This window comes from Macaca nemestrina, chromosome 9 (genome assembly GCF_043159975.1).
Source record: "Macaca nemestrina isolate mMacNem1 chromosome 9, mMacNem.hap1, whole genome shotgun sequence".
Taxonomy (NCBI): domain Eukaryota; kingdom Metazoa; phylum Chordata; class Mammalia; order Primates; family Cercopithecidae; genus Macaca; species Macaca nemestrina.
This window is the reverse complement of record NC_092133.1, coordinates 64357696-64384846: the sequence shown is the minus strand read 5'-3', so window position 1 is coordinate 64384846 and position 27151 is coordinate 64357696. Positions and strand designations below refer to the sequence as shown.

Here is a 27151-nt window from a genome sequence, read left to right as displayed (position 1 = left end):
CAGCCTGGGCAACGTGGTGAAACTCTGTCTCTACAAAAAAAAAATTATATATATATATATGAGGCCGAGGTGGAGGGATTGCTTCAGCGATCCCAGGAGGATCCCAGGAAGATCACTTGAGATCCCAGGCTTGAGCCTGGAGGTGGAGATTGCAGCGAGTCCTGATCGTGCCACCGCACTCCAGCCTTGGTGACAGAGTGAGACCTGTCTCAATAAATAAATAAAATAAAATAAAATAAAATAACTTGATCCTATTAAAGAACACACAACCAGAGTGGCAAGAATCAGCTGACCAATAATTGGTGAGTTTGTCTTTCCTTCTTTCCAAGGGCGTCATTGACACTGTATTCTTTGTATTGTGACCTTTGAGTTGTGCAACAAAGAGTTTATAAATTGGAAAAGAGAAACAGAGACAATGTTTCTCTTGTAGGCAGTGCTCAAAGTTCTGATGACCAGCGGAAAGTATCCCAGCTGGAGAACAGAAGGCACTGAGCTACACACAAGTGTGAGTTACTGAAAAGGGCCGAATTCTCCATAAGAACATGCTGTATTCTCCACTCTGCCTTGTTTTAGAGCAGACCTTAACAAAGAAGCCAGATGTGTCTCAGAGGGGTTTCTCATTCTCTTGTGATAACAAACCTTTATAGATAAGGTGACCATATGTCCCGACACATTCAGGAAGGTCCTGGTTTAACATCTTTTCCTGGCATCATTATTTTTGTTTTAGTTTTTGGTTTTGGTTTTGAGACAGAGTCTTACTCTGTTGCCCAGGCTGGAGTGCAGTGGTGCGATCTCAGCTCACTGCAACCTCTGCCTCCTGGGTTCAAGCGATTCTTGTGCTTCAGCCTCCCAAGTAGCTGGGACCACAGGTGTGTGCCACCATGCCCGGCTAAATTTTGTATTTTTAGTAGAGACAGGGTTTCACCATTTTAGCTAGACTGGTCTTGATCTCCTGACCTCAAATGATCTGCCCGTCTTGGACTCCCAAACTGGTAGGATCACAGGCGCGAGCCACCGTGCCCGGCCCTGACATCATTATTAATAGAATTCACTTTCACTCTCAGAAATGTCCTAATTTGAATGATGATTATATGCTCACCCTGATTATAAACCTTGCCTTAGACTTTTATGGTTCCTAAAAGGAGAAAGATCAAACTGGAAACAGTTTCTCCATTTACAGAACCTGTGTCACAGAGGCATCACATGATTTGCCTTAATGGTCCGTTGAATTCAATGGTGTGTTGAATTCAGTGGTCTATTAAATTTCTCTTCATGACAGAGTTCTTTTTTAACAAAGTGTAATGAAAATGTCTTAAAATCATATATGCATAAAGTCATTAAGGCTGCCAAACTTTGATGTTTAGGAGAATCTACTCTTGAATGAGTAACCACAGGAAGACCCATATGTGGGATCACAGTGCTTCAGGACCACTAATTATATGATCTTCATTTTATTTTTATTTATTTAATTATTTTAGGCAGTCTTACTCTGTCACCTAGACTGGAGTGCAGTGGCACAATCACGGCTCACTGTAGCCCCGACCTCCTGAGTTCAAGTGATCCTCCTGCCTTAGCGTCCCAAGTAGCTGGGACCACAGGTGCGCACCTCCTGGCCCCGCCAATTTTTGTATTTTTTGTAGAGTTGGGGGTCTCGTCATGTTGCCCAGGCTGGTCTCAAACACCTGAGCTCAAGCAATTTGCCCGCCTTGGCCTCCCAAATTGCTAGAAATACAGGCATGCGCCACTGCGCCTGGCCGGTTTTATGTTCTTTGGAAATATGTGTTGCTTTTGGGACACAGAGACTCTGCATTATAAGGAATACAAAAGAAATTATTAAGGATTTTGAATTCTTAAGATAAAATGCCAGACAACAAACTTGAGATACTGTATCAAGTGCTTTTGAAAACAGTTTTGGCAACGACAATTTCTGGCAGTGTGTGCTGGAGCCAGTTCACTGGCTTTGAAGAACAGATAGTGCACATCTCATTTCAACCACCCATTCGATGACTTTCTCTTAGTAGCTTGAAATTGGCGCAAATGCTAAAAATCAGGGCTTTCTCTCCCCTGTCAGTCATTAAACATTTGCCAGTGCATCACTGACTTGGAAAACTAGTTCTGAGTAAATCTGTTATGGTTTTAGCAGCAGTCACTGTGCTGGTTGCACATTTGAATCACCTGGAGACTGTAAAAGACAAATGAACCTTGCTGATTTAGGCACCTGCTCAGTTAATTTACCTGCAATGGAATTCAGACAGTTATTATTATCTTTTCAAATGTAGGTCAGTCGTTCTCAAACTTTACTGGGCCTCAGAATCCTCTGGAGGGCCTGTTAAAACATAGGTTTCTGGCCCCCATCCCTAGAGTTTCTGATTCGGCAGGTGTGGGGTGGGGCCTGGGAGTCTGCATTCCAACCAAGCTTCCAGGTGATGCTGATGTGGTGGGTCTGCCTACCACAAGGCCCCAGGTGATTCTCACAGTCATCCAGGACTGAGAACCGCTGCCCTAAAGAAACACTTGGCCCCAAAGCATAGGCTTTCCTAGTACATTCTGACTTTTGTCTGACATTTATCTCACTTTTAAATGTTAATTATTGTGTTTTCCTGGGTGTAGCGGGTGGGTGGTAGGGAGTGGGGAAGAGTTGCAACTCAGGGTTATTTCTTTCTTTTTCTTTTTTATCTCTTTTTGAGACAGAATCTTGCTCTGTCACCCAGGCTGGAGTGCAGTGGCATAATCTCAGTTCACTGCAACCTCTGCCTCCTACGTTCAAATGATTCTTCTGCCTCAGCCACCTGAGTAGCTGGGATGACAGGCACGCGCCACTATGCCTGGCTAATTTTTGCATTTTTAGTAGAGATGGGGTTTCACCATGTTTGCCAGGGTAGTCTAGAACTCCTGACCTCAAGTTATCCACCTGCCTTAGCCTCCTAAAGTGCTGGGATTACAGATGTGAGCCACTGTGCCCAGCCGGGGTTGTTTCTCTAACTCTAGACCAGTGGTTTCCAAACTGGCTGCACATTAAAATAATCTGATTCAATTGAGATGGAAGGCATAAATATTTTTTTAAAGCTCCAAATTTTATTCTAGAGTGTGGCCAGGATAACGAATCACTGCTCTAGACAGCTTAATATTCAATCTGAAATTTCAAAGTCAGGCTTTGATGATACAAGGTTTAAAAATGACAGCTTCCCTTTCTGTTGCAATTTTAAAATCTACTTTAGCTCTATTTTCCAAATGAATAGCAAATTGAAGGAACAAGCAGAAAATTGTATCCTTGAGAAGACTGAGTCAATATATTTTAATGCAAAATGTGTGAGGTTAAACCAATGAGGTTAAAACTAGTAAGAAAAGGTTGTAGGCATGTAGATTTACAAAGGGTGTGTGTATGTGTGAGTGTGGTGAATATATATATTCATATCTATACTAATGTAAACATATATATACACAAGAGAAAACTTAAGGAAGGCAAAGAATATTAAAGAATTACATAGTGCCGAGAACTATGTTTCTAGAGGGTGTCACTACATGATTTATTAGAGAGACGTCTTATGTTAATTGGAAGTCTCATGTGGCAGACACTGCTGTCTACTTAATTCCCCCCTTGTAAAAGAACCCGATTTTGTTTATGGTGGCAATATGTGCAGCTAAAGACTGTACTTCCAACCTCCTTTGCAACTAGTGTCCCATCTGCCTAAATTCTGGCCAAAGAGGCAGAAGCAGAAGATTTTGGTTGAAACCTCTAAGAAGTCTCCTTAGAAGAGATTCTAACATCAAGAGTGATGTCTAGGTGGAGTGGCTCACACCTGTAATCCCAGCACTTTGTAGATGTGATGACTTGACCACCATCAGCTGTCTTGGACCATGAGGGGACCTGGAGAAAAAGCCAGTGTTTGGGATGGCAGAGCAGAAAGACAGAAGGAGACTGGATTCTTAATGACCATGGAACAAACATTCATAGCTCCAGATTCCCTGTCTACTTTCTTTATATGAGAGGAAATAAACCCTCAACTATTTAAACCCTGTTAGTTTGGGTTGTCTGCAACATGAAGCTCAACTTAATCCTAACTGACATACCTGAGGACTGAACTCTGACCTTTTTCCATGCTCAAATCCTATCCTAAGGGACCTAGGGAAAGTCACTTCCAAAACAAGCCATAGCCAATCTCATGAAACAGGTCTTTTTTTTTTTTTTTTTTTTTTTTTTTTTTTAAGAAAGAATCTCATTCTGTCACCCAGGCTGGAGTGCAATGGCGCAATCTCAGTTCATTGCAACCTCTGCCTCCTGCGTTCAAGCAATTCTCTCACCTCAGCCTCCTGAGTAGCTGGGATTAAAGGCACACGCCACCACACCTGGCTAATTTGAAACACGCCTTTTTGACCCAGTGTATGGTGGTTTTCTTTTCATCCCGACTCTGGCATGGCATCACATGACAAACAGCAGACTCCCTTATTTTAACTTAAACATTCCTTTCTACTGACTCCAAGTTTTCAGACAAAACTTAACTCTTTCAATTGCCAACCACAGAATCCCCAGCCCCACCTATGACTGGTAAGTCCCTGCTTTGAGACGTCCTGCCTTTTGGGGCCAAACCAATGTTTATCTTCTTGTATTGATTTATGATTTTACCTGTAATTCTTGTCTTCCTGAAATGCATAAAACCAAACTGCAACCTGACTGCCTTGAGTGCACTTTCTCTGGACCTCTGGAGACTGTGTTTCCCTGGGTCGTAGTCACTCATATTGACTTAGAATAAACCTCTTTAAATATGTTGGCAGAATTTTATTTTTCCATCATACTATATAACGGCCCCTAAAACTGTTACTGGGGAAGAGACAGTCCTACAAAGGAGGCAATTCCCCAGGAGGTTGTTTGGGGTTACCTGTTCCCTGTAACTCCCTTCTCTGAGAACTTCTCCCACCTACAGTTTCTTCCAAACATAAATCCTCTAACAGTTGAGTGTACTGGGGGAGGGGGCAGGAGGTCACCTGACCAGCCTGGACCAACTAGAATTGGGAGTTGAACTGCTGAGACTGATTTAGTTAACAGTGGTACTTGACACAGATTATGATGTGGAATGGGGACATGGCCATGATGGGCCACTTATGAACTGATGGGTCTTCAAAGAGAGAAGAATGGACCAGATAAGTAAAGAGGAAACAAGGAGATGCTCACGTAGATGGAGGGCGAACCAGCCGCACAAGCTCCAGCAGACAGAGGCTGGACTGACCTGTGATCCTGAGATGACAGGTGAAGAGGCCCAGCTCCCACCACTCTAGTTCTTCTCCTGCAGGGCTTGGTTGTGTTTGGCTTACCAATTTCTGCCTATATCCCTGCAGTAACCTCTTCCCCTCTTTTTACTTTTAGTGGATTCCTGTTTCCTGTGACTGACAGGACTTTGAGGGGACTGAGACATTTCTGGATGTGACTTGCTTAGAGGCATGTTTCACAACATTGAATCTTATGTCCAGAATTTTGCCATATACAGTGATGAGAAGAATATAAACTAAACACGAATGGCTTCCAGTGAACATCTCATGGTGATGAGCAACCCACAGTGGGTGCACTGGTGCTGTAGATTTTGATGTTGATATTTAAAGGTTTTTTGTAATTAGAAACAATTTTTTATGAATTTGATGTGTGGATGAAACGGGAAATAATAGCAATATCATGCCCTATATTTGCTATGTTGTGGATGGACATTTTGAACATTGCAACACGGCTTTCTTTTTCTTTTTTCTTTTGAGACCGAGTCTCGCTCTGTCACCCAGGCTGGAGTGCAGTGGTGCGATCTCGGCTCGCTGCAAGCTCCACCTCTTGGGTTCACGCCATTCTCCTGCCTCAGCCTCCCGAGTAGCTGGGACTACAGGCACCCACCACCATGCCGGGCTAATTTTTTTGTATTTTTAGTAGAGACGGGGTTTCACCGTGTTAGCCAGGATGGTCTTGATCTCCTGATCTTGTGATCTGCCCGCCTCGGCCTCCCAAAGTGCTGGGATTACAGGCGTGAGCCACCGCGCCCGGCGGTGATTGCAACATGGCTTTCTAGAGAGTCAGGACAACAACCACAGTAGGCTTCTGAGTTGAGTCAGAAAATCATGACCACTTCTTTATCCTACTATATTTATCCAGCAGCAGCTAGGAACTATCTAACAAATACTAAATAGCTTTTCTATAATGACTACAGAAGCTTAAATTGAAGCAGAAATGAGAAATATAAGGATGAAATTACAGACTGTAAAGACGATTAGACACAAAAAACATCTTTATAAGAGAAGCACAGAAGTGTTTTACCTGGGGCCTCTAATGTCAGAATGTCAGACAAATGTTTCTGAATTAGTTTAAGTGCAACATTGCTTGGAGGTAGAATATTAATTAAGGATAATAGTGATAGTATGCTTCTACTGATGTAAGGATGTACATTTGGCAAAACATTTAATGTGTATTTTCTCATTTGGGAATTCCCCTTTTTGGTTCCATCTTTTTTTTTTTTTTTTTTTTTTTTTTCCTGGACAAGTCTTGCTCTGTCACCCAGGCTGGGGTACAGTGGCACAATCACAGGTCACTGTAGCCTGAAACTCCTAGACTCAAGTGATCCTCCTGCCTCTGTCTCCCAAGTAGCTAGGACTATAACTATGCACCACCATGCCTGCTAATTTTTTTACTTTAAATTTTTTCTTTTAGAGACAGGGGTCTCACTATTTTTCCCAGGCTGGTCTCAAATTCCTGGGCTCAAGCGATCCTCCTGCCTCGGTCTCCCAAAGTGCTAGGATTACAGGTGTGAGCAACTGTGCCTAGCTGAGTTCCATTATTTTTAAGATCAGACTCAAGAAAAGATCACAGAAGCTCCTGGTTATTCATCCTACTTTTTACTTACAGTTTGGGTTTGGCCAGAACTGGAGGGGGCTCTTTGACGGGGGAAGAAGGCTCTGGGATTTTTGTTGCCTGTCCGTTGAACCTCTCCTGGAAAGAATCAGGCCTGGTCTGTCTGGTGGTCACCACGCCAGCCTCAGAGGATGCTTCACTTCCTTTGTCATCTTCAGGCAGGTTGAAGTGCACACGAAGCCCAATCCTGGAGCTGGACCGGGGCTCATTGTGGTTCACCAGAACTCCCTCGAGTTTGGGTTTGGGGGGTTGTTCCACAGATGGAGGCTCTGAGTGGGGTAGGGAGGGCTGTGGCTCAATAGCAGCCAGGTTGGTGGTGGAGTTGGCTGAGTGAAGAGACCCGTTGTTGCTGAGGTCCTCATTTCCTGAAAGGACAATAACAGGACCTGAGTTGTCAGCCACTGTAAGCCTGAACTGGGGCATGTGCACAAATGGGAAAGTGTTCACACCAGATGAATGTATGAATGGGAAATGCTTGTCAAAAACAGATCATCATCGGGGCATTAAAGAATGGTAAGGATACAGGAAAAAAATTAAATTAAAAATAAAATACTAAATTTAAAGTATAAATACCCCTTTGGAAAGAAATTTAGAAATTTATTGAGGAGATGTTCTCTTAGGAAATATAATGACGACAGCAGGGTAACTGGGGTGGTGGCTGTAAGTGCAATAAGAAATTGAAAATTGGACACTGTTCAAGAACATTTTCCTCAATAATTCAAAACTTTTTGGGACAGCCAAGCCAGCTTCGTATGAAAAAGAGTAAGGAATGGTAACACAAAGTCTGCATATTCACACTCAAGTCACAGGCTAAACTATTCTGGCATTAAAGGGTCCTTACCTCTCACGTGCAGCTGTGCAATGCTTGACACTGTGCCGTATTTGTTGCTTGCAGTACATGTGAAGCACCCAGAATCTTCTGCAAACACCTCAGCAATGACCAAGGTGCAAATCTCCTCTATATCCCAGTGAAACAGAATGGTTACTGACTTAATTATGAAAATAGAATTATAGAATTTACTGGTATCAGATGATGATTCTACAAAGTCAATATAAGAAGCTGGTTATATTAATTCTTTGAAAACAATTGGTCAAAACAATTATTTGATTGAATTGACTGATTAGTAGGCAAAATGAGTCAAATAATGTAGAAACAATAACTCCATGCAGACAGGCCTAGCATTGACAGGGGGAATTTTTTTTTTTTTTTTTTTTTTTTTTTAATAGACGGAGTCTCGCTCTGTCACCCAGGCTGGAGGACAGTGGCAAGATCTCGGCTCACTGCATCCTTCACTTCCCAGGTTCAAGCGATTCTCCTGCCTCAGCCTCCCGAGTAGCTGGGATTACAGGCGTGTGCCACTTGCTAATTTTTGTCTTTTTAGTAGAGATGGGGTTTCACCATGTTGACAGGCTGGTCTTGAACTCCTGACTTCAAGTGATCTGCCTGCCTCGGCCTCCCAAAGTGCTGGGATTACAGGCGTGAGCCACCACGCCCGACCTGACAAGGGGATTTTGTAAAAATTGTTACATATTATGGATTCTCAGATAATCTTCTATTCTTATGTCATCAGTACAGATGGCAAAAATAGAAATGAATGACAATAAACTTTTTAAAAATCACAAAAACAAACTAGGAGTCAAAGGAAAAGGAAATTTCTGTGAAATTAAAGAACTAATAAAACATTTTCTAAACCTAGGTCTCTCACTATTTCCCTGGGGAACTTTTGCAGTAAGATTATTTTAAAAAAGGACCACAATTTAAAATTGGACAGCAAATATTTTGCTTTACTAGTAGTAATGAACTGATAGAGTAACTTGAAATTCTGGGTGAAAGAAGAGTGAATGGCATTTCTACTTTTGTATTACTATGGTAAATCTTATGGATTACTCTGATACACTGTGAACAATGATCCTCTGTGAATAACTACAGAGGTAATTCCCACATAGAACCACATGACTACCATCCAAAATTATTAAAGTTAGATATTCCTTGACAGCTAATAAAGAGGAGGTATAAGACAGTAGCATAAACCTCCAGTTATCACTCCATAGAAATGACATTAAAAACAAAATTATTAAAAAACAGTTGCATTAGGAGAAACTTGGCAGGCATCTCAGTGCTTCACGATAATTGAATTGAATTAACTAGACCATTTCTAGGAAATCTGGCCAGGGGGGCATGGCAGGCAGTATTGAGTATTGCTGTTTGAACGTGTCCCCCAATATTCATGTGCTGGAAACAATTCCCAGTGTTTCAGTGTTGGGATGTGGAGCCTCAAGGGAGGTGTTTACGTCATGATGCCTCTGCCCTAATAAATGGATAAATGTTGTTATCATAGGAGTGGATTCGTCATGGAAGTAAGAGTGGCCCCCTCTCTCCCTCCCTTCTCTTGTGCACTTGCTTGCTTGCCCTTCTGCCTTCTGCCATGGAATGACACAGCATGAAGGCCCTCACCAGATGCAGGTCCCTTGATCTTGGGCTTTCCAGCCTCCAGAACTGTAAGAAATAAATCCCTGTTCCTTATTAAAAATCACCTAGTTTCAGGTATTCTGTTACAGCAGCACACAGTGGACCAAGGCAAGTACCTACTCAGTAACTCTTCCTCCTCCTACCTCCTTGTTGATAGAACTTTGGCGTTGTCTACTCTACTTGGAGTGGTCATATGTTTCAAAGAAAGCTGGCCCCTCTCAGCCTCAGGTGGTAAATCATGACTGGTCTAAGCCAGTCAAGCTAACTCTATTCTTGTTAAGTGGTAGTTGAGACACACAATTCCAGTCAGTGTGATATTGAAACCATCACCACAGGGTTGACAAGAATTGCATGCTCGGTTCGGGACAGAAATATAGTTAAGCGTTAATCAGCCTGCACTTTGACCCACTTTCTTTGTCACTTAAAGTCATACAGCACTAGATCCTGACCTTCTGCATCCGCTTGTTCCTATAGATAGGATTTCTGACATTAGGATCATAAGACTATTTAAGAATTGATTTGCATCCCCATTGTTCCTATAGACAGGATTTTATTTATTTATTTATTTATTTTTTGAGATGGAGTCTCGCTCTGTCGCCCAGGCTGGAGTGCAGTGGCGTGATCTTGGCTCACTGCAAGCTCTGCCTCCCAGGTTCACACCATTCTCTCACCTCAGCCTCCCGAGTAGCCGGGACTACAGGCACCTGCCACCACGCCTGGCTAATTTTTTGGATTTTTTTAAGTAGAGATGGGGTTTCACCATGTCAGCCAGGATGGTCTTGATCCCCTGACATCATGATCTGCCTGCCTCGGCCTCCCAAAGTGCTGGGATTACAGGCGTGAGCCACCGTGCCCAGCCTCTATAGACAGGATTTCTCACATTAGAATCGTAAGGCTTCTATTTTTTTTGAGACAAGGTCTTGCTCTGTTGCCCAGGCTGAAGTGTAGAGGCATAATTTCGGCTCACTGCAGCCTCTACCTCCCAGGTTTGAGTGATCCTCCCACCTAAGTCTCCTGAGTAGCTGGGACCACAGACATAAACACCACCATGCCTGGCTAATTTTTAAGTTTTTGTAGAGGTGGGAGTCTCACTATATTGCCCAGGCTGGTCTTTAACTTGTGTGCTCAAGCGGTCCTCCCACCAAAGTGTTGGGATCACAGGTGTGAGCTACTGTGCCCAGCCTCATAAGGCTTTTGTTTAAGGATCTCTTAAGACATTTTTTCAGACCATGAATTCCAGCAACTAGTTTGAAGACCCCCACAGAGGATCGAGATCAGCAATGAGAACATGGCTTCTTCATCTTCCCGTCCCATGACTTCACCCTGCACTTCTCAACCAACCAGTGATCTCCGCTCTTCAGTCCACTCCAAAACCCTTAAAAATCCTAGCCCGGCTAATTTTTGTAAATTTAGTAGAGATGGGGTTGTATGTATATTGGCCAGGCTGGTCTCGAACTCCCAACCTCAGGTGATCCACCCGTGCTGGAATCCACTCAGCCTCCCAAACTGCTGGAATTACAGGTGTGGGCCACTATGCCCAGCCTGAAGAGAGAATTATAGTAATGAGATCACAAACCAGCTTTCTCTAACAGGGTTGCAAATACAATCTGATTTTTCTGGGTGGCACAGAGAGCACCTTCGGATGTTTTTGCCCTGTTTTGTGAGTGACTTGAACTTTCTAAGTTCGCCTACTGTCACTTGTATTTCATCTTAGTATCCTCCCAACTAAATCGAATCACATCACAGATATTTTACCGAATCTCTGCAAGCTGCAAAATCTGATGATGCATAAGTTTTGAAATACCTAGGCTATGGAACTGAAATTCACCTAGCATTATAAAAATTGCTTTGCCTAGTTTTGAGGGGGCTCAAATGGCGGCCATTTATGGAGGAAAAGAAACACTTCTCAATAACCAAGAAACACTTCTCAATGACCAAGAACCAACTGCATTCATATGAGGTATTAAATATATATTCCAGATTTGCACATGGTCCCCTCCTCTCCTCCTACAATAATAGCTATAGTTCATTTGGATGGCTTTTTTTTTTTTTTTTTTTTTTTTTTTTTAGAACAGACGCTTGTTCTGTCACCCGGGCTGGATTGTAGTGTCACAATCTTGGCTCACTGCAACCTCCACCTCCCAAGCTCAAGCGATTCTCCTGCTTCAGCCTCCCAAGTAACTGGGATTACAGACATGCACCACCATGCCTGGCTAATTTTTGTATTTTTCCTAAAACTTTATTTTTCACTTTTTATTCATCTCAGTGTAACTTCATTATGCATTCTTACATATATAAAATCACTCATATACTAATGAATTAAAGTTGAAATCATCTTTACCTGGCTCTGCCATGGATCGAGGTTCTAAAAGAAAAAGAAAAGTAAAAGATTCTGAGCATTTATTTTACTGAGAAACTACATGTTCATCAGAAGCCTCCTGTAGAATTTCACAGTCTCTTGCACACTCAGGAGTGATACAATAAGATTATGTGACAATATTGAGTAAGATGACCTTAACGGGGTAGGATGGATATTACAGAAAGGCAGCAAAAGAGCAAAAACTGTTTTTTTGTTGTTTTTTTTTTTTGAGACTGAGTTTCACTCTTGTTGCCCAGGCTCGAGTGCAATGGCACGATCTTGTCTCACTGCAACCTCTGCCTCCTGGGTTCAAGCAATTCTCCTGCTTTAGCCTCCCAAGTAGCTGGAATTACAGGCATGTGCCACCACGACAGGCTCATTTTTGTATTTTTAGTAGAGACAGGGTTTCATTGTGTTGACCAGGCTAGTCTCGAACTCCTGACCTCAGGTGATCTGCCTGCCTCAGCCTCCCAAAGTGCTGGGATTACAGGCATGAGCCACCACGCCTTGCCCAACAGCAACAATTAAATGATATTGCTTCCTCTTGAAATAAATCTGGGCTTCACTTGGAGTACATAAACCTTAGCCAAGGAAGTTTCCGAGTTAGCTCTATTTCAGAAATGACTTGCTTTTATTGGCACTCATTCAGCCTTACCTGAAAAAGGTTTGTGAAGATTGAGAGATTGTTCTTGGCTTTGGGCTCTGATATTCTAATAAAATGTACACTATACCTCCTGCTCTGAGGTTTCTAAGATTAAGAGCCTCAGGATAGATCATAGCTTTTTCAAGAGTAGGTTTTTTTTTTTTTTTTTTGAGATAAAGTCTCGCTTTGTTGCCCAGGCTGGAGTACAGTGGCAAGATCTTGGCTCACTGCAACCTCCGCCTCCTGGATTCAAGTGATTCTCCTGCCTCAGGCTCCTGAGTAACTAGGACTACAGGTGCCTGTCACCACACTTGGCTCATTTTTGTATTTTTAGTAGAGATGGGGTTTCACCATATTGGCCAGGCTGGTCTCAAACTTCTGGCCTCACGTGATCCGCCTGCCTCGGCCTCCCAAAGTGCTGGGATTAAAAGGTGTGAGCCACCATGCCCAGCCAGGAGTAGGTTCTTACCTTAAAATTCTTTGGGCTTCATGAAAATGCCCCCGGTGGTACTGAATATAGGTGTTTGATTGATATTGAATTGCCAACACTCAAAAAGTAGTTGTTGAATTTAGTTTTAATCTTCTTCACTGGTAAACCCATTGAAGATTTTTTCTCTCTCTGTTTTTTTTTGTTTGTTTGCTTTTTGTTTGTTTGTTTTGTTTTGTTTTGAGATAAGGGCTCACTCTGTTGCTCAGGCTGGAATGCAGTGGCGCGATCTCAGCTCACTGCAACTCTGTCTCCTGGGTTCAAGTGATTCTCCTGCCTCAACCTTCAGAGTAGCTGGGACTACAGGTGCATGTCACCACACCCGGCTGAGTTTTTGGTTTTTCTTTCTTTGTTTGTTTTGTTTTGTTTTTTTTCGGTAGAAACACGGTTTCACCATGTTGGCCAGGCTGGTCTCAAACTACTGACCTCAAATGATCCGTCTGCCTTGGCCTCCCAAAGGCCTGGGATTACAGGTATAAGCCACTGTGCCTGGCATCTCTCAGTTTAAATGGTATTCAGAATATATTATTGTTGCTGCTACTGCCAGTAAAACCTGACAGTAGCACTGATTCCTATGTCACACTGATCTAAGGACTACTATTTTGTGATAGGCAGAAAAAGATTAAGAAAAAAGCAAGTAACTCACCACAAAAAATGATGTGTGTGAGGTAATATATATGTTCATTAGCTCAACTTAGCCATTACACAATGTATATATATTTCAAAACATCATGTTGTACATGGTAAATTGTAAAATTTTTATTATTCAATGTAAAAATAAATAAATAAACAAAAGTTATACATGTTCATTATGGAGAAACTAAAAAAATACAGAAATGCAAAAGGAAGTAAAACAATCGACCCTAGACTCACTGCCCAGAGAAAGACTGCCAACATTTTAGCAAATTTCTTTCCCAAGTTTTTCTATAATAGATTGTTCTACATAGTTAATAAAACATATTTTTTAAAAAGCAAGTATGTTGCAATGTAGTTTATGGCTGAAATGGGTCAAGGAGAAAGCACTGCATGACAAGGTGAAAGCATGGTGCGATAAGAAAAGAAGAACTAACCATGTAAATTTCTAAATAATTCTTACAATAAAAAAGAGCAAGAACCCAATGTGAAATAAAGAAATACAAAGACCTAGGTAAACACGAAAAAGAAAAGTTTAATCCCAGATTTAATTAGTGAAGTGCAGATTAAAACAATTGTTCCCATTTTTGGCCTGTAAAGTTAGTGAAGATTTTTAATAAAATGGTTAAACAGTGAAGGTGTGAGACGAAAGGCATTCCCATGTATTGTTGGTTGTAGTAGGATATAGCTAGGGCGACGTGTGTCCCAGTTCAACTGGGACAGACCTAGTTTATGCCTGGGATCCCTGCATAATTATTAATAGCATCCTCTTTCACTCCCCCAAAGGGTCTCAGTTCGACTGATTAATTGTGTGATCATCCTAAATTTAGTTCAACCCTTTGGGGTGGCATTTTGGCAACACATTTTAAAAGCCTTAAAAAGGTAAATTTACAGCAGCAATTCTCGTGCTAGAAATTTATTCCAGGGCAGTAACTGTAGATATTCACAGCTACTGGGGAGGCTGAGGCGGGAGAATCGCTTGAACCGAGGAGGTGGAGGTTGCAGTGAGCCGAGATCGCACCACTGCACTCCAGCCTGGGTGACAGAGTGAGATTCCATCTAAAAAAAAAAAAAAGTAAGGAGGCTCTGTGTTTATTGACATTGAAAGGCATTCATTAAATGTTGAGTAAATAATCAATTTACAAAAAAAGAATATGATGATTTTCTCTAAAAACTATGCATGGAAAATTTCTTGGAGAACATACACTGAAATATTAACAGGAGTATGACTACAGGTGTTTTTTATTTTATTCTTTTGATTATATTTTTAGTTAGTTGTTAAAAAGTTATAAAAATAAGTGCATACAATAATTTCATAAAAATAAAATATCAGAAAATAATTTAAATTAACTTACTTTTCTGTAAAATCCTAAAATCTGGAGAATCTTCTATTAAAGTCCCTTCTCTATACCACTCAACCTTAGGAGATGGAGCTCCTTTTACTCTGCATTCAAAGACAACCAGCTGACCCTCAGAAGCTGACAAATTTTGTAGCATCTATAATGATAAGAAGAATGTAGTTAGAACCAAAAAGTACACATTTTTGTAATCTAGTCCCAGCGTTGAATTTTAGAAAAAGATGCCATCTCCAAATCTGGATTTTTCTCCAAAGCATCTATATCTCTAGCAGCTTCAGTTCTGTGGATGTGCATTCAAAAGTAGTTTTGAGAGCTTGTTTGGAGGTTCTAGCAGGGGAGCGCGGCTACTCCTATGTCCCTGACGGAAGACCGGTCCTCCTATATCAGGTATGGTCATCTTCTTCCACTGAGTGCACAGCTTCAGGAGGGATGCACATGGAGCAGGGAGGGAGGAAGAGGACACCCACATAGCCAGCCGGATCAGCTGAATTAATTCTGACTGTCAATGGGGTGACAGATGTCGCAGCCAGATCGCCCTCACATCCCGAAAGTAGGTTTGAAGACAGAATCATCTGAACCCATATAAAGCTTTTCCCTCACTATTGTTTTCCTTTCTCTCTCTATCAATGCTAAGTAAATTTATTAAATATTAGGCAAGACATTTTGAGTAATGTAGCTACTTTTAATACAGTATCTTTGGGGTGGTTTTTTGTTGTTGTTTTGGTTTGGGTTTTTTTTTTTTTTTTTTGGTGGGTTTTTTTTTTTTTTTTTTTCTGAGACAGGGTCTCACTCTCTTTCCCAGGCTGTTGTGCAGTGTTGTGATCATTGCTAACTGCAGCTTCAACCTCCCAGCCTCAAGCGATCCTCTCACCTCAGCCTCCTGAATAGTTGGGACTAAAGGCACAGGTCACCACGCCCGGAATTTTTTTTTTTTTTTTTTTTTTGATAGAGACAAGGTTTTGCCATGTTGCCCAGTCTGGTGTCGAACTTCTGGGCTCAAGCGATCCACCCGCCTTGGCCTCCCAAAGTGCTGGGACTACAGGCTTGAGCTGCCGCACCCGGCCTCAGTACCTCTGTTCTTAAATGCCCAAGTTGTGTTTGATTTCTAGAAATAATAATAATCTTTAAATCTGCAGTGAGTATCTACTAGATGTGTTCAACATAGGAGTGATGTATTAGTCCACAAAAGAATGTGGCTGCTCATAATATGGAAGGGTTATATGGCCCAAGTAACTGGTTCTGTCTTCCTAGCTTTGCCTTGTTTACATTCTGCAGTCCTGGAAATTTTTTTCACTTTGCCATTTTGATTTCCTTAAGTGGTCTTTACAGGATAGCCTCACTAATCCATTGCGGAATAAAAACAATCACAGTCTTTATAAAATCCTAGTCACACATACAGTCCTATGTCATTGTGAAATATGTTGTAAATTTGCAAAGGAATCATTAAATGCTTTTCCACACTCCCACAATAAAAGGTTTACGGAGACCACTTTGAATTGTAAGATATCACTGTATACTGTACTAGACTCTAGAAGATAATAAAATGCACGTTTTTTCACAACTAGTTTCTTATTCATCATGATTTGTGAGCTGAAAACCATACATTCTTTTCTGTAGTGGGCAATTCATGTGATTATGAAATGTTTCTTTGGCACATGTATTGGCATATTTTTGTTTTTCATTTGGCCCAAAGACTGTAAGCATAAAAAGGTTATAATTAAACTTCCTCCAAAAACTCTGTAAGCAACAAATGCTGCATGGCTTTCTATTATTACAATTTTTGGACCTGCTTTTAGGAAATACTGGCTCTTGCTTCAGAGAAGGGGAAAGTCAATCGTTTTTTCTCTTTTGTCATTCGCTGTTACAAATATTTCTTTTTTTTTTTTTTTTTTTTTTGAGATGGAGTCTCGCTCTGTCGCCGGGGCTGGAGCGCAGTGGCCGGATCTCAGCTCACTGCAAGCTCCGCCTCCCGGGTTTACGCCATTCTCCTGCCTCAGCCTCCTATGTAGCTGGGACTACAGGCGCCCGCCACCTCGCCCGGCTAGTTTTTTGTATTTTTTTTTTTAGTAGAGACGGGGTTTCACCGTGTTCGCCAGGATGGTCTCGATCTCCTGACCTCGTGATCCGCCCGTCTCGGCCTCCCAAAGTGCTGGGATTACAGGCTTGAGCCACCGCGCCCGGCCCAAATATTTCGTTATTTTTTACAGTTCTTGTCTGAACAACTTATGATATTCTGTACTTGGTCCTATCGTACTTAATAGCATTTGTCTAAGGAGAATATGGGGCTGGGGAAAACCACATAGCATTAGCTGCGTAAGAGACTTTCACCGCAGGGGTGTTATGCATTGATAATTGTGACAGCCAGGGGGCGCTGTAGTTCAATGCTAGTGTTTTGTTTTTTCTGAGGTCCCAAATTTGTTTGCTGAAGTAATTCAGCATGGGATTAGCACCGAGTGGTTTCTGAATTAATAAAGAACTATTTGACCGAAAAATTTAATTATTCTTTGTCTTCCCAAAACATCTACTAATGACAAGAACGGAAAACAGGAAACATCAGTGAATTTTGGGTGCTCCCGGCAAACTGGTGAGTATGTCCTCCACCCTGACCTCTGAGCAAATTGTGTGCTCAAATGGGAGCTTTGGGACCCACTGAAAACTTTAATGGCACTTAGACACTTTCCTGGAGCTTATACACAATAAAGTTTTCATTCCTTTACTGAGTATTGATGATGTGCCACACTGGAATGAGCCTCCATCACAGACATTAGGAGGCCCACTCCATACACTGTAGTATCTCACATAAGTAGGCTGGGCTCGTGAATAGAACACAAGTCTTGGCCTTTGATGTCAAATGAATAACAACCAACTGATGGTTTAAATTGTGAGCACCATATTTTCTCAAAGAGATCCTTTTGCAAGCAGGGCTTTCGTGTAACCTCTGCAGATTGAGAACTGGCTCATACATCTGAGCTGAACTTTAGGCCATGTCAGAGCATATTAGATTGACCTCATTCTGCTGTGAATGTACTGTTTCATTTACTCAACCCCTTCTGCCACCACCACCTTTTTTGATGTTTGGTTTGGTTTTCTAACTGGTTTGCCTCAAGAAGGAATGAAAACTATGACTCTTAACAGAGGGTCATCTCACAAGCCACTTAGAAAACTGTTAAGAGTCATAGTTATAAGGATGATGATGGTTGTTATTGCTGAAAGCTGCTTTTCTACAAAGTTTCATGAGAAAGAGCTGGCTCATATTGCCACAGATCAGGATCCAAACCAGTTACACTATTAGAACATAGTGTAGCTGACATCACGTTCATCATGGCAGTAGGTCTTAGGCTGTTTGTTACTAATGGCATGGGGTGTACAGACTTGATCATATTCATTTCAGCTTCACTGACAACAAATGAGACAAACAGTCTCCAACTAGCAAAGATTAAGTTAGTCTTTTCTAGGAATTATGAATCTGGACTAAAGTCATTATAACCAAAGATCTACAACTTCCTCAGGTATGCAGTATTCAAAGTGCAAATCTATCTTGTGTGTCATCACTAAACTGGTCATCTGGGAGGACATTCTTTGTAGGGTGACTTGACAACATAGAGACTTGGGAAGCATGTCTTCTTCCATGGCCATTTGACATTTTACTTTTTTTCTCTATTCTTCCTAAAGACACTCTGAAGTCACAAAGTAATGAAAATAATAATTTCTTCTTAGCTGAAATGGAAGGGTTTTTTTGTTTTGTTTTGTTTTTTGAGATGGAGTCTCACTCTGTCACCCAGGCTGGAGTGCAGTGGTATGATCTCAGGTCACTGCAGCCTCCACTTCCTGGGTTCAAGTGATTCTCCTGCCTCAACCTCCCAAGTAGCTGGACCATAGGCGAGTGCGACCACGCCTGGCTAATTTTTGTGTTTTTAGTTAGAGACAGGGTTTCATCATCTTGGTCAGGTTGGTCTCGAACTCTTGGCCTCAAGTGATCCTCCTGCCTCAACCTCCTAGAGTGCTGGAATTACAGTTGTGAGCCACCGTGCCTGGCCTGAAGTGGAAGTTATTTGTCACAGAATAAATGTGTGCCTGCTTTGTGCCAAGCACCATGCCCACTGCTATAAATGTGAGTTGAAAGGATATAGTTCTTGCTTAGTAGATCTATAACCACAAACATAATGCTGGGACATCCTTGAGAAAGAGCATCTGCCTTATTGGTTAAAAGATGTCAGCTACAAGGTTCATTTTGCCATTTTATTTGTTTTTAAATTAGTTGATAATTTTGCACCTTGGAAGATGCTGCAAGTGCACAGTGCTTTAGGATGGAGTTAGATCAAAGTGATTTGTGCTGATAAAGAACTGTTTGATTGAAAGCTCTTTTGCCCCTTGACTGTCACAAGTGCCCCATGCAATCTTTGAGTAAGAAAAGTCTCCAGAATTGATTGACTGTGGAGAGGGGCCCATGAACTCCAGAAATCTGGATTCCACTACTGGCCCAGTTATTTCAGGGTTTCCTGCCTTTGCTGTTATATAATGAAGTGCTCTTTTTCAAATTCTCACTTCCCCTGCCCCCTTGCACTCTTCAAATTACTGCTGAAGCAGCTGGGGCCAGGGCTGCTGCAGCCTTGAAAGCCTGCCAGAGCAGCTGCTGCTGGGGTGGGAGCAGTGATAGGAGTAAGATTCTAATTTGATCATCGACCTCCCTTCACACTCAAGAAGTGTGAGTGCTGTTTTCCCCGCATAAACAGAGCGAAAGTATTTTTGATACTGCGTAGAGGATGGAGGATAACCTATCTCTATCCACAGTTAAAGAGCATTTAAAAACATAGGTATGTTTAAAAACATCACCTATGAGTAGTGAACTAGTTTTGGAATCCCATAGTCCACTCTTAAATTCTACCACTGTTTTGCTGGGCAACCCTCCTTTTCATTTTAACTTTTTAAAAAAGAAGATAAATACTTCGCTGTCACCAGCAGAGGAAGGAGTTAAATAAAACTCTGCTCTCTAAGCGTTTCTTCAAAAAAAAAAAAAAAAAGTGGCCTCTTGCCACGACTGGCAAAGAAACGCTTTGTTGGGCAGTATAGAAAGTGAGTCATAGGGACTGGAATGCCAGAAGTCCCTAAACAAGTAAATAGAGCAGGAGTAAGCCAAACAAACATATGCAAATCATCTGTTATCATGGCTCATAGCCACATGATACCATCCATCACTGGTGGCTCTGACTCAGAAATTTGCTAATGACACTGGCAGTGACTATGACCTCAATCCTGCCCTCACTGACGGAAACTAACGCAAGCACATCATTGCTGATAAGTCTTTCTGGAATCTGAGCCACTGCCTATCCTAGTGCCCAATGCCTGAACAATCCTTATCCCATTTATGGAGGCAAAAGCACATATCCTGATGAGGCTGAGAAAACCTCGTCAGGGTTTGGGTCTGTGTACTAAGGACCATTTTCCCACCATGAAGCTATTTCTTTTAGAGATTTTATCTCACAAACAAAATATGTTAATGATTAATTCATTTTCCTATTTTCATTTATCAAAAGTATATGTATCTGCCAATCAGAGCATCTAATTAGTAATAGAAGGAGCTAATCAGAGTCGCCATACAAAGGCAGCTCAATCTGTGGCTCTAATCAGCTCATGAAAATTAAATGTACAGAACAAATGTGGCTGGGTACCGTGGCTCACGGCTGTAATCCCAACACTTTGGGAGGCTGAGCGGGCAGATCACCTGAGGTCGGAGTTCCAGACCAGCCAGGGCAACATGGTGAAACCCTGTCTCTACTAAAAATACAAAAATTAGCCAGGTGTGGTGGCACACACCTATAGTCCCAGCTATTCGGGAGGCTGAGACATGAGAATTGCTTGAACTCAGGAGGTATAGGTTGCACTGAGCCAAGATCATGCCACTGCATTCCAGCCTGGGTGACAAAGGGAGACTCTGTCTAAAATAAAATAAAATAAAATAAATGTTAGTCGGGTGCAGTGGCTCATGCTTGTAATCCCAGCACTTTGGGAGGCTGAGGCGAGCGGATCTGAGGTCAGGAGTTTGAGACCAGCCTGATCAACATGGTGAAACCTAATGTCTACTAAAAATACAAAAGATTAGCCGGGCATGGTGGTGGAGGCCTGTAATTCCAGCTACTTGGGAGGCTGAGGCAGGAGAATCGCTTAAACCCGGGAGGCGGAGGTTGCAGTGAGCCAAGATCACGCCATTGCACTTCACCCTGGGCAACAAGAGTGAAACTCCATCTCAAAAAACAAACAAACAAACAAACAAACAAACAAATAAATAAATAAATGTTAAAGTCCTATTGGACTTTTCAAAATAATAACAACTTTTTACCTATTGTTGCCTCTATGGACTCCTATCTAGATATTAGAGACAGTCTTCAAGGTGAACACGAGAGATCGAAAGGTAAACAGCTTTACTGTCATGATAAACGTGCCAGAGGTATGCTCTAGGTGATACGGGTAAACCAAAAACGAAATTCTTAGCGCACACCCGCTCCGCACCCTCCCCTGCCTGCCCCCTACCATCTGAATGGACCCCTCCTCTCAGCAAGGGCATTCTGAAGCTAACCTGAAAACTAGTTCAGGTCATGATGGGAAGGGGACATGCCTCATTATACCTCCTGGAATTACTGATAGAACAGATTTTGTAAGTCTGATAAGATCTGATAAAAAAAATTTACAATTTATTCTCTGAAGCCTGCTCCTGGAGGCTTCTGCTGCATGATAAAACCTTGGTCTCTACAACCCTAATCCAGACATTCCTTTCTATTGTTAATAACTCTTTCAACCAATTGCCAATCAAAAAAAATTTGAATCTGCCTCTGACTTGGAAGGCCTCACTTCCAGTTGTCCTGCCTTTCCAGACCAAATCAATGTACATCTTACATGTACGGATAGATGTCTCATGTCTCCCTAAAGATATAAAACCAAGCTGTACCCTGACCACCTTTGGCACATGTTCTCAGAATCTCCTGAGGGCTCTGTCACAGGCCATGGTCATTCATATTTGGCTGAGAATAAATCTCTTCTAACTATTTTACAGAGTTGGACCCTTTTCATGGACATAGATGCAGGGAAGATATCAGTACCTAGGAAGATTTGAAATTGAGTGGCTGTATCACCTGATATTCCTCTGATGTCACCTGTCTGTCTGGGCAGACGGAGTTGAGGAAGGGAAGAGAGGGGGAGACTAGCTGAGCCTGAGTATAAACTATCTCGTGGTTTAGCTGCCTTTGAAGAGTCAGCACTGTCTCTAAGGTGTGACAAACTGGCATGATAAATTAAAGTGTCTGTGGCACTTAATCCCTGTTTTAAGGTTAGATGACTTAGCAATGACGATAAGAGACAATAAGAAGTAGCTCTCTTAGCTGTGTTACAAACACACATACACCCCCCACATAAAGGTCCACCTAGAACTCCTCATCAAAGTCTTGCATCCGCCAAATCACAACATATTGCTCTCCTACTTCAAGACTTTGAAAATAGTAAAGCTAAAATCTCAAACGCAGGTTATGAAATGAACTTGAAAAATTGAGAGGCCTCTTGTTTCACATAAGAATGTTTGCCTAACTGATATGGATATTGGTAAATATGGTTTGTTCGCTCTAGACTCCACTCTGGTTTTGGAAAACCATCTTGAATGATCTGATACAGCAGAACTCCCATGAAACAGATGCTTCTGTAGAAGTTGTGGATTTAGCTCTTCCTTTAAGGATCAGTACTCACTAGAAAAATAGCCCATTTTTCCCATTTTGCTCATACCAGGATTTCTCAGTTTCAACACTGTTGACATTTTGAGCTAGACTATTTTTGTTGTGGGGAGCTGTCATCCTATGTGTTATAGGATGTTTAGCACCATTCCTGGATGCCAGGAATGCAACCCCCGAATTGTGACAACAAAAGTGTCTCCAGACATTGCCAATGACTCTGGAGGACAAAATTAACCATGATTGAGAACCACTGCTCTAAACCAAAGTATACTTGAAAGAGGATAAAATATATCTGGGCCTAAGTTTGGTGTTCATACAAACAATAAACTGTAAATCCAGGCATAGATTCGGCCTATTTGGTCTTCATAATACCATAAAATCCAATGTGACTCAATTTTTTTACCTTCACACTCACTGGATTGGGTAACATATAAACACAGTCTGACAGTCTGAGAATTGGGAGAACTTGTTTGTAGTCCTGATTTTGGCACTAACTGGATCTATGACATTGGCTACATGGCTTCACCTCTCTGGCCCTCCCTTGGTTTTTCATTTGTAAATGAATGTGCTTGACTAAATTTTCTAGTGTTAAGTACAAAGAATATGAGACTCAGAATTTGATGCCACCTCAATAGTTGATACTATGGAATAGAAAAAGAAAGCTCTTTGTCCTAGAGGGAGGGAGGCTTTATGTTAAACCCCCTAAGAGCATTTAACTCCATCTCCTTGAGCACCTAAGCCAAGTACCTGTAATTGAATTTTTCTAAAAATTCAGAGAAACCTTTGGAGTAATATGTGACTAGAAATTTATCACTTGACCTCTAGGGGCGGCTCCTATGTTGAACAGTTGTGTAATGGCCACAGAGATCAGTGTGGTAAGAGGGAAAGACATTTCTCTCATTACTAAAACTGTTATTAGAAATCTGGGACTTGAAACGATACTGTAGTAACTACCAAAACAACCACAAACCCTATACTGTACATATATAAGACCAAATCCTGAGATAAAAATGAATAAATCTTGTATCCTATAACTTTGGGTGCTGTGGTATCTTTAAAGCCATGACAGAAAGCAGTAATATTTTTATTACCTTTGTAAACACAGGAGCTGCAATGATAGGTTTTCCATCCAATCCTTGCAAGTAATTGGTGGGGCTCTGACACTGGTAGAAGGGAACCAACAGTAGATGCATTGTTACTAAGATTATTAGATGGACAGTGAGACATAACAAACCTATATAATTTGGCATATGAAATGCATCCCAAACCAAAAAACTGATGCAGAATTAACAATGTCAAATTTTAGACTGAACTGACTCTATTTCTCTTTAGGTCATAGTGGCTATAAAATATGTGCTGTCTATCCCCATGGCACCCCTTCACATATACATCTATGGATCTATGTCATTAACCCTAAACCTCCAAAGAGGCTCCATAGAACCCCTGGGGCTACAAAGATCACAGTTTGAAGACCAGTGGATTAGAACTAAAACTTGACTCCTCTGCACTACTAACTGGGTTGGATAATTTTTACAAAAAGGTTGTAGATAGATATATTTAAATATATTGATCATCAATAAAGAACTATATCAGGCTGGGTGTGGTGGCTCACAGCTGTAATTCTAGCACTTTGAAAGGCTGAGGTGAGAGGATGGCTTGAGGCCAGGAGTTCAAGATCAGCCTGGGCAACACAGTGAGACCTCATCTCTACAAATAATTTTTTCAAAAATAGAAAAGAATATATATATATATATAAGAAATATATCAATAACATGTTATAAGTATAGGTAGTATGACTTCATATGTTTTAAAGTCTATGCATACATATATGTATTCTATATGCATAGACAATGCCTGGAACTACCCACTAGAAACTACTAACATGAGATACCTCTGAGGAGTGAAGGCACTGGAATAGAACCTTGACTAAGCTTTTTACTTAATACATTTTTTGTGGGGGTGGGAGGACAGGGTCTTACTCTGTTGCCCAGGCTGGAGTGCAGCTATGCTATCACAGGTCACTGTCACCTTGACGTCTCAGGCTCAAGTGATCCTCCCATGTCAGCCTCCCAAGTAGCTGGGACCATAGGTGCATGCCACTAGGCCTGGCTAATTTTTTTCTCTTTTTTTTAGAGATAGGGTCTCGCTATGTTGCCCAGACTGGTCTCAAACTCCTGGACTCAAGCAGTCTTCCCACCTTGGTCTCCCAGAGTGCTGAGATCACAGGTGTGAGCCACCACACCTGGCATACTTCTGTATTTTTAAATTGTTTTTACAATAAGCATATATCACTATTATTAACTTGAAGGATGAGAGCCTTTGCTGTTTTCTAAAAAATAACTACATGCTTGCTTCATCTTAGAAAGTAGAATTCTCTGCAGCTTCATGAAACGAATCAGGTTTTATGATATAGGGTGTTTGTTCTAGGCCAGTCTGAGAGCTGGCAGCTCACTGCATATGTAATCAGCACCCTTTAGAAAGCTGAAAAGCCAGGGACTAATTTGTAAAGCATTTCTTTTCCTCAGAAATTTGCCTATGAAGCCCGAGAATATGTTCCCAAAGCAACAGGAACCACTGCTCTCAAACACCAGAAATACAAGGTGATTATCCTGATGATGGAGTTGCACCTGAGAAGAACACGGATCATGCCATGCAAGATGGTCATGGTCACCATGCCTGTCTGTCACAGTGGACGGCACTTGTGTTTCACTTAGATTCTTGTACCTGCTGGATGGTTGCCACACCAGGTTGGGCCACCAAATGCTGGGCTTGGGGTACTGCCGGAGGAATGGCTGCAGAGGTAGTGGGAGGAGATGACACCTCATTTGGCTTCTGGATTCTGAGAAATTATTAAAATACAGATTATAAAACAGACCTATCACTCTTCGTGAAAATTATTTTAGGAAAACTAGTAATGGCATCACTGCTTACAGATGAGTGTAATAAAAATCTTGATTTGATGATATTTTACAAACATTGACCAAGGGCATTTTTACTACACACTTTGTTAGGCAATGCAAACACGAAAATGAATAAGACACTATTCCTGTCCTTGGGCCGTTGTTCTCAGTGTAGCCAGGGAGTCAAACATATTAACAGTTAACTGAGATCCAAGACAAATGCGGTGACGGAACCACGTGCAGAAGGTAATTTTTTGAGATTCGTTTTGTTGTTACCCTCGGTAGTTTCCCTCCCCCTCCCATTTCAAGTAAGAGGCCAGGCTTTGTAAATCTATACCTCTTATCCAAGACAGGGTCTCATACATATAAAACTTAACCTTTGAGAATTTGGCATGACAAAAAGCAGAAATGGCATAAAGTCAACAAGCTCTTCAAGTTTATACAAATTAAAGAGAGTATTTGAAGGGCAAGAGAGCCAGCAAGTATTCTTGAGAAGGCTGCAGAGGGGAGATTATTTTAGTTTTGCTATGGAAGAGACAGAGGTCTGTGGATCTTGCCAGAGAACCTGACCCCAGGGAGAAACTGCGTCCAGAGGGGAAGGCCATCTCTCTCAGTAAAGGACTCCCAGTCTTGTTAAAGATATCAGTAATTACACATGTCAGAAAGCAACAAGCTCTGGGCTTGAAGGGAACTTGGAATTTGGGACATGGGTCTCTCACCTGTAACCCATGGATAGATAACTGAAGACAGAGGGCTTTCCTTTGGTCTAGGGGTTATATCTTTTTGCCTCAACTTCCTCATCTCTAAAATGGGGAAATAATAATTCCTGTAGGGGGCACGGTGTCTCACACCTATAATACTAGCACTCTGGGAGGTTGAAGTGGGTGGATCACTTGAGGCCAAGAGTTCGAGACCAGCCTGGCCAATATGGCGAAACCCCATCTCTACTAAAAATACAAAAAAATTAACCAGGCATGGTGGCGTGCGCCTGTAATTCCAGCTTCTTGGGAGGCTGAGGTGGGAGAATCATTTGAACCTGGGTGGCAGAGGTTGCAGTGAACTGACCTTGCACCACAGCACTCTAGCCTGGGCAACAGACAACACTGTGTCTCAAAACAAACAAATAAGTAATACAAAATTCTTATCTCATAGGGTTTTGTGAGGATTAAATGAGATAATTCATGTAATGTGTTTAGAATGGTGCTTGCTCCAAAACTGCTCTCTCTCTCTATGGCTCATTGTAAAACTGTGAGGGGGAAAGTGACACTCAATACCAGACTGAATGTTTTCCCCAACCAGGCATCATCTGGTCTCAAACAGAATGATGTGCTGATGCAAAGCCAATCAGTGTGTCCAAAGCATCTGTTTTCTTCTTCTACAATAATTGAATACCTGATTTCTTTACGTGGTTGCTCCAAATAAAGACTACATATCCCACATTCACTGCAGCTAGGTGTTGCCACATGAGTACTTTCTGGTTATGGGATATTTGGGATAGTGGTATATGTATTTTAAGACAGATGACCTTAAAAGGCTGACAAGCCTTTATTTCTTTCTATTTTAGCCTAAGAAGATGAGGGCAACATCTCAGCCTGAGATAAAGCAGAAAACAGGAAGCAGACAGGAACCTAGTGGAATGTGGAGTCATTTTACCCACCAAATTCAGATTTGTATGTAAATATGAAATAAATACCTGTTTCATTTAA

General features: G+C 41.6%; 1 protein-coding gene and 1 long non-coding RNA gene across 6 annotated transcripts in view; one reads left to right on the top strand and one right to left on the bottom strand.

The window, feature by feature from the left end:
- Positions 1-27151, bottom strand: part of LOC105466129 (myopalladin) — a 140269-nt gene that overhangs the window by 38626 nt on the left and 74492 nt on the right. For all 5 annotated transcript variants that reach the window (XM_011715115.3, XM_011715113.3, XM_011715112.3 and 2 more), the window contains 6 exons: positions 25270-25384; positions 23637-23708; positions 14828-14969; positions 11692-11715; positions 7722-7838; positions 6873-7245 (listed from right to left, as the gene is read on the bottom strand). In XM_011715115.3, the coding sequence (XP_011713417.2) occupies positions 6873-7245; positions 7722-7838; positions 11692-11715; positions 14828-14969; positions 23637-23708; positions 25270-25384 (843 nt within the window). The remainder of the gene's footprint in view (positions 1-6872; positions 7246-7721; positions 7839-11691; positions 11716-14827; positions 14970-23636; positions 23709-25269; positions 25385-27151) is intronic.
- On the top strand, positions 424-27151 carry LOC105466128 (uncharacterized). The gene is made up of 5 exons (XR_977978.3): positions 424-505; positions 15218-15380; positions 17366-17414; positions 25071-25145; positions 27010-27151. It is a non-coding gene; the product is annotated as an uncharacterized lncRNA (long non-coding RNA).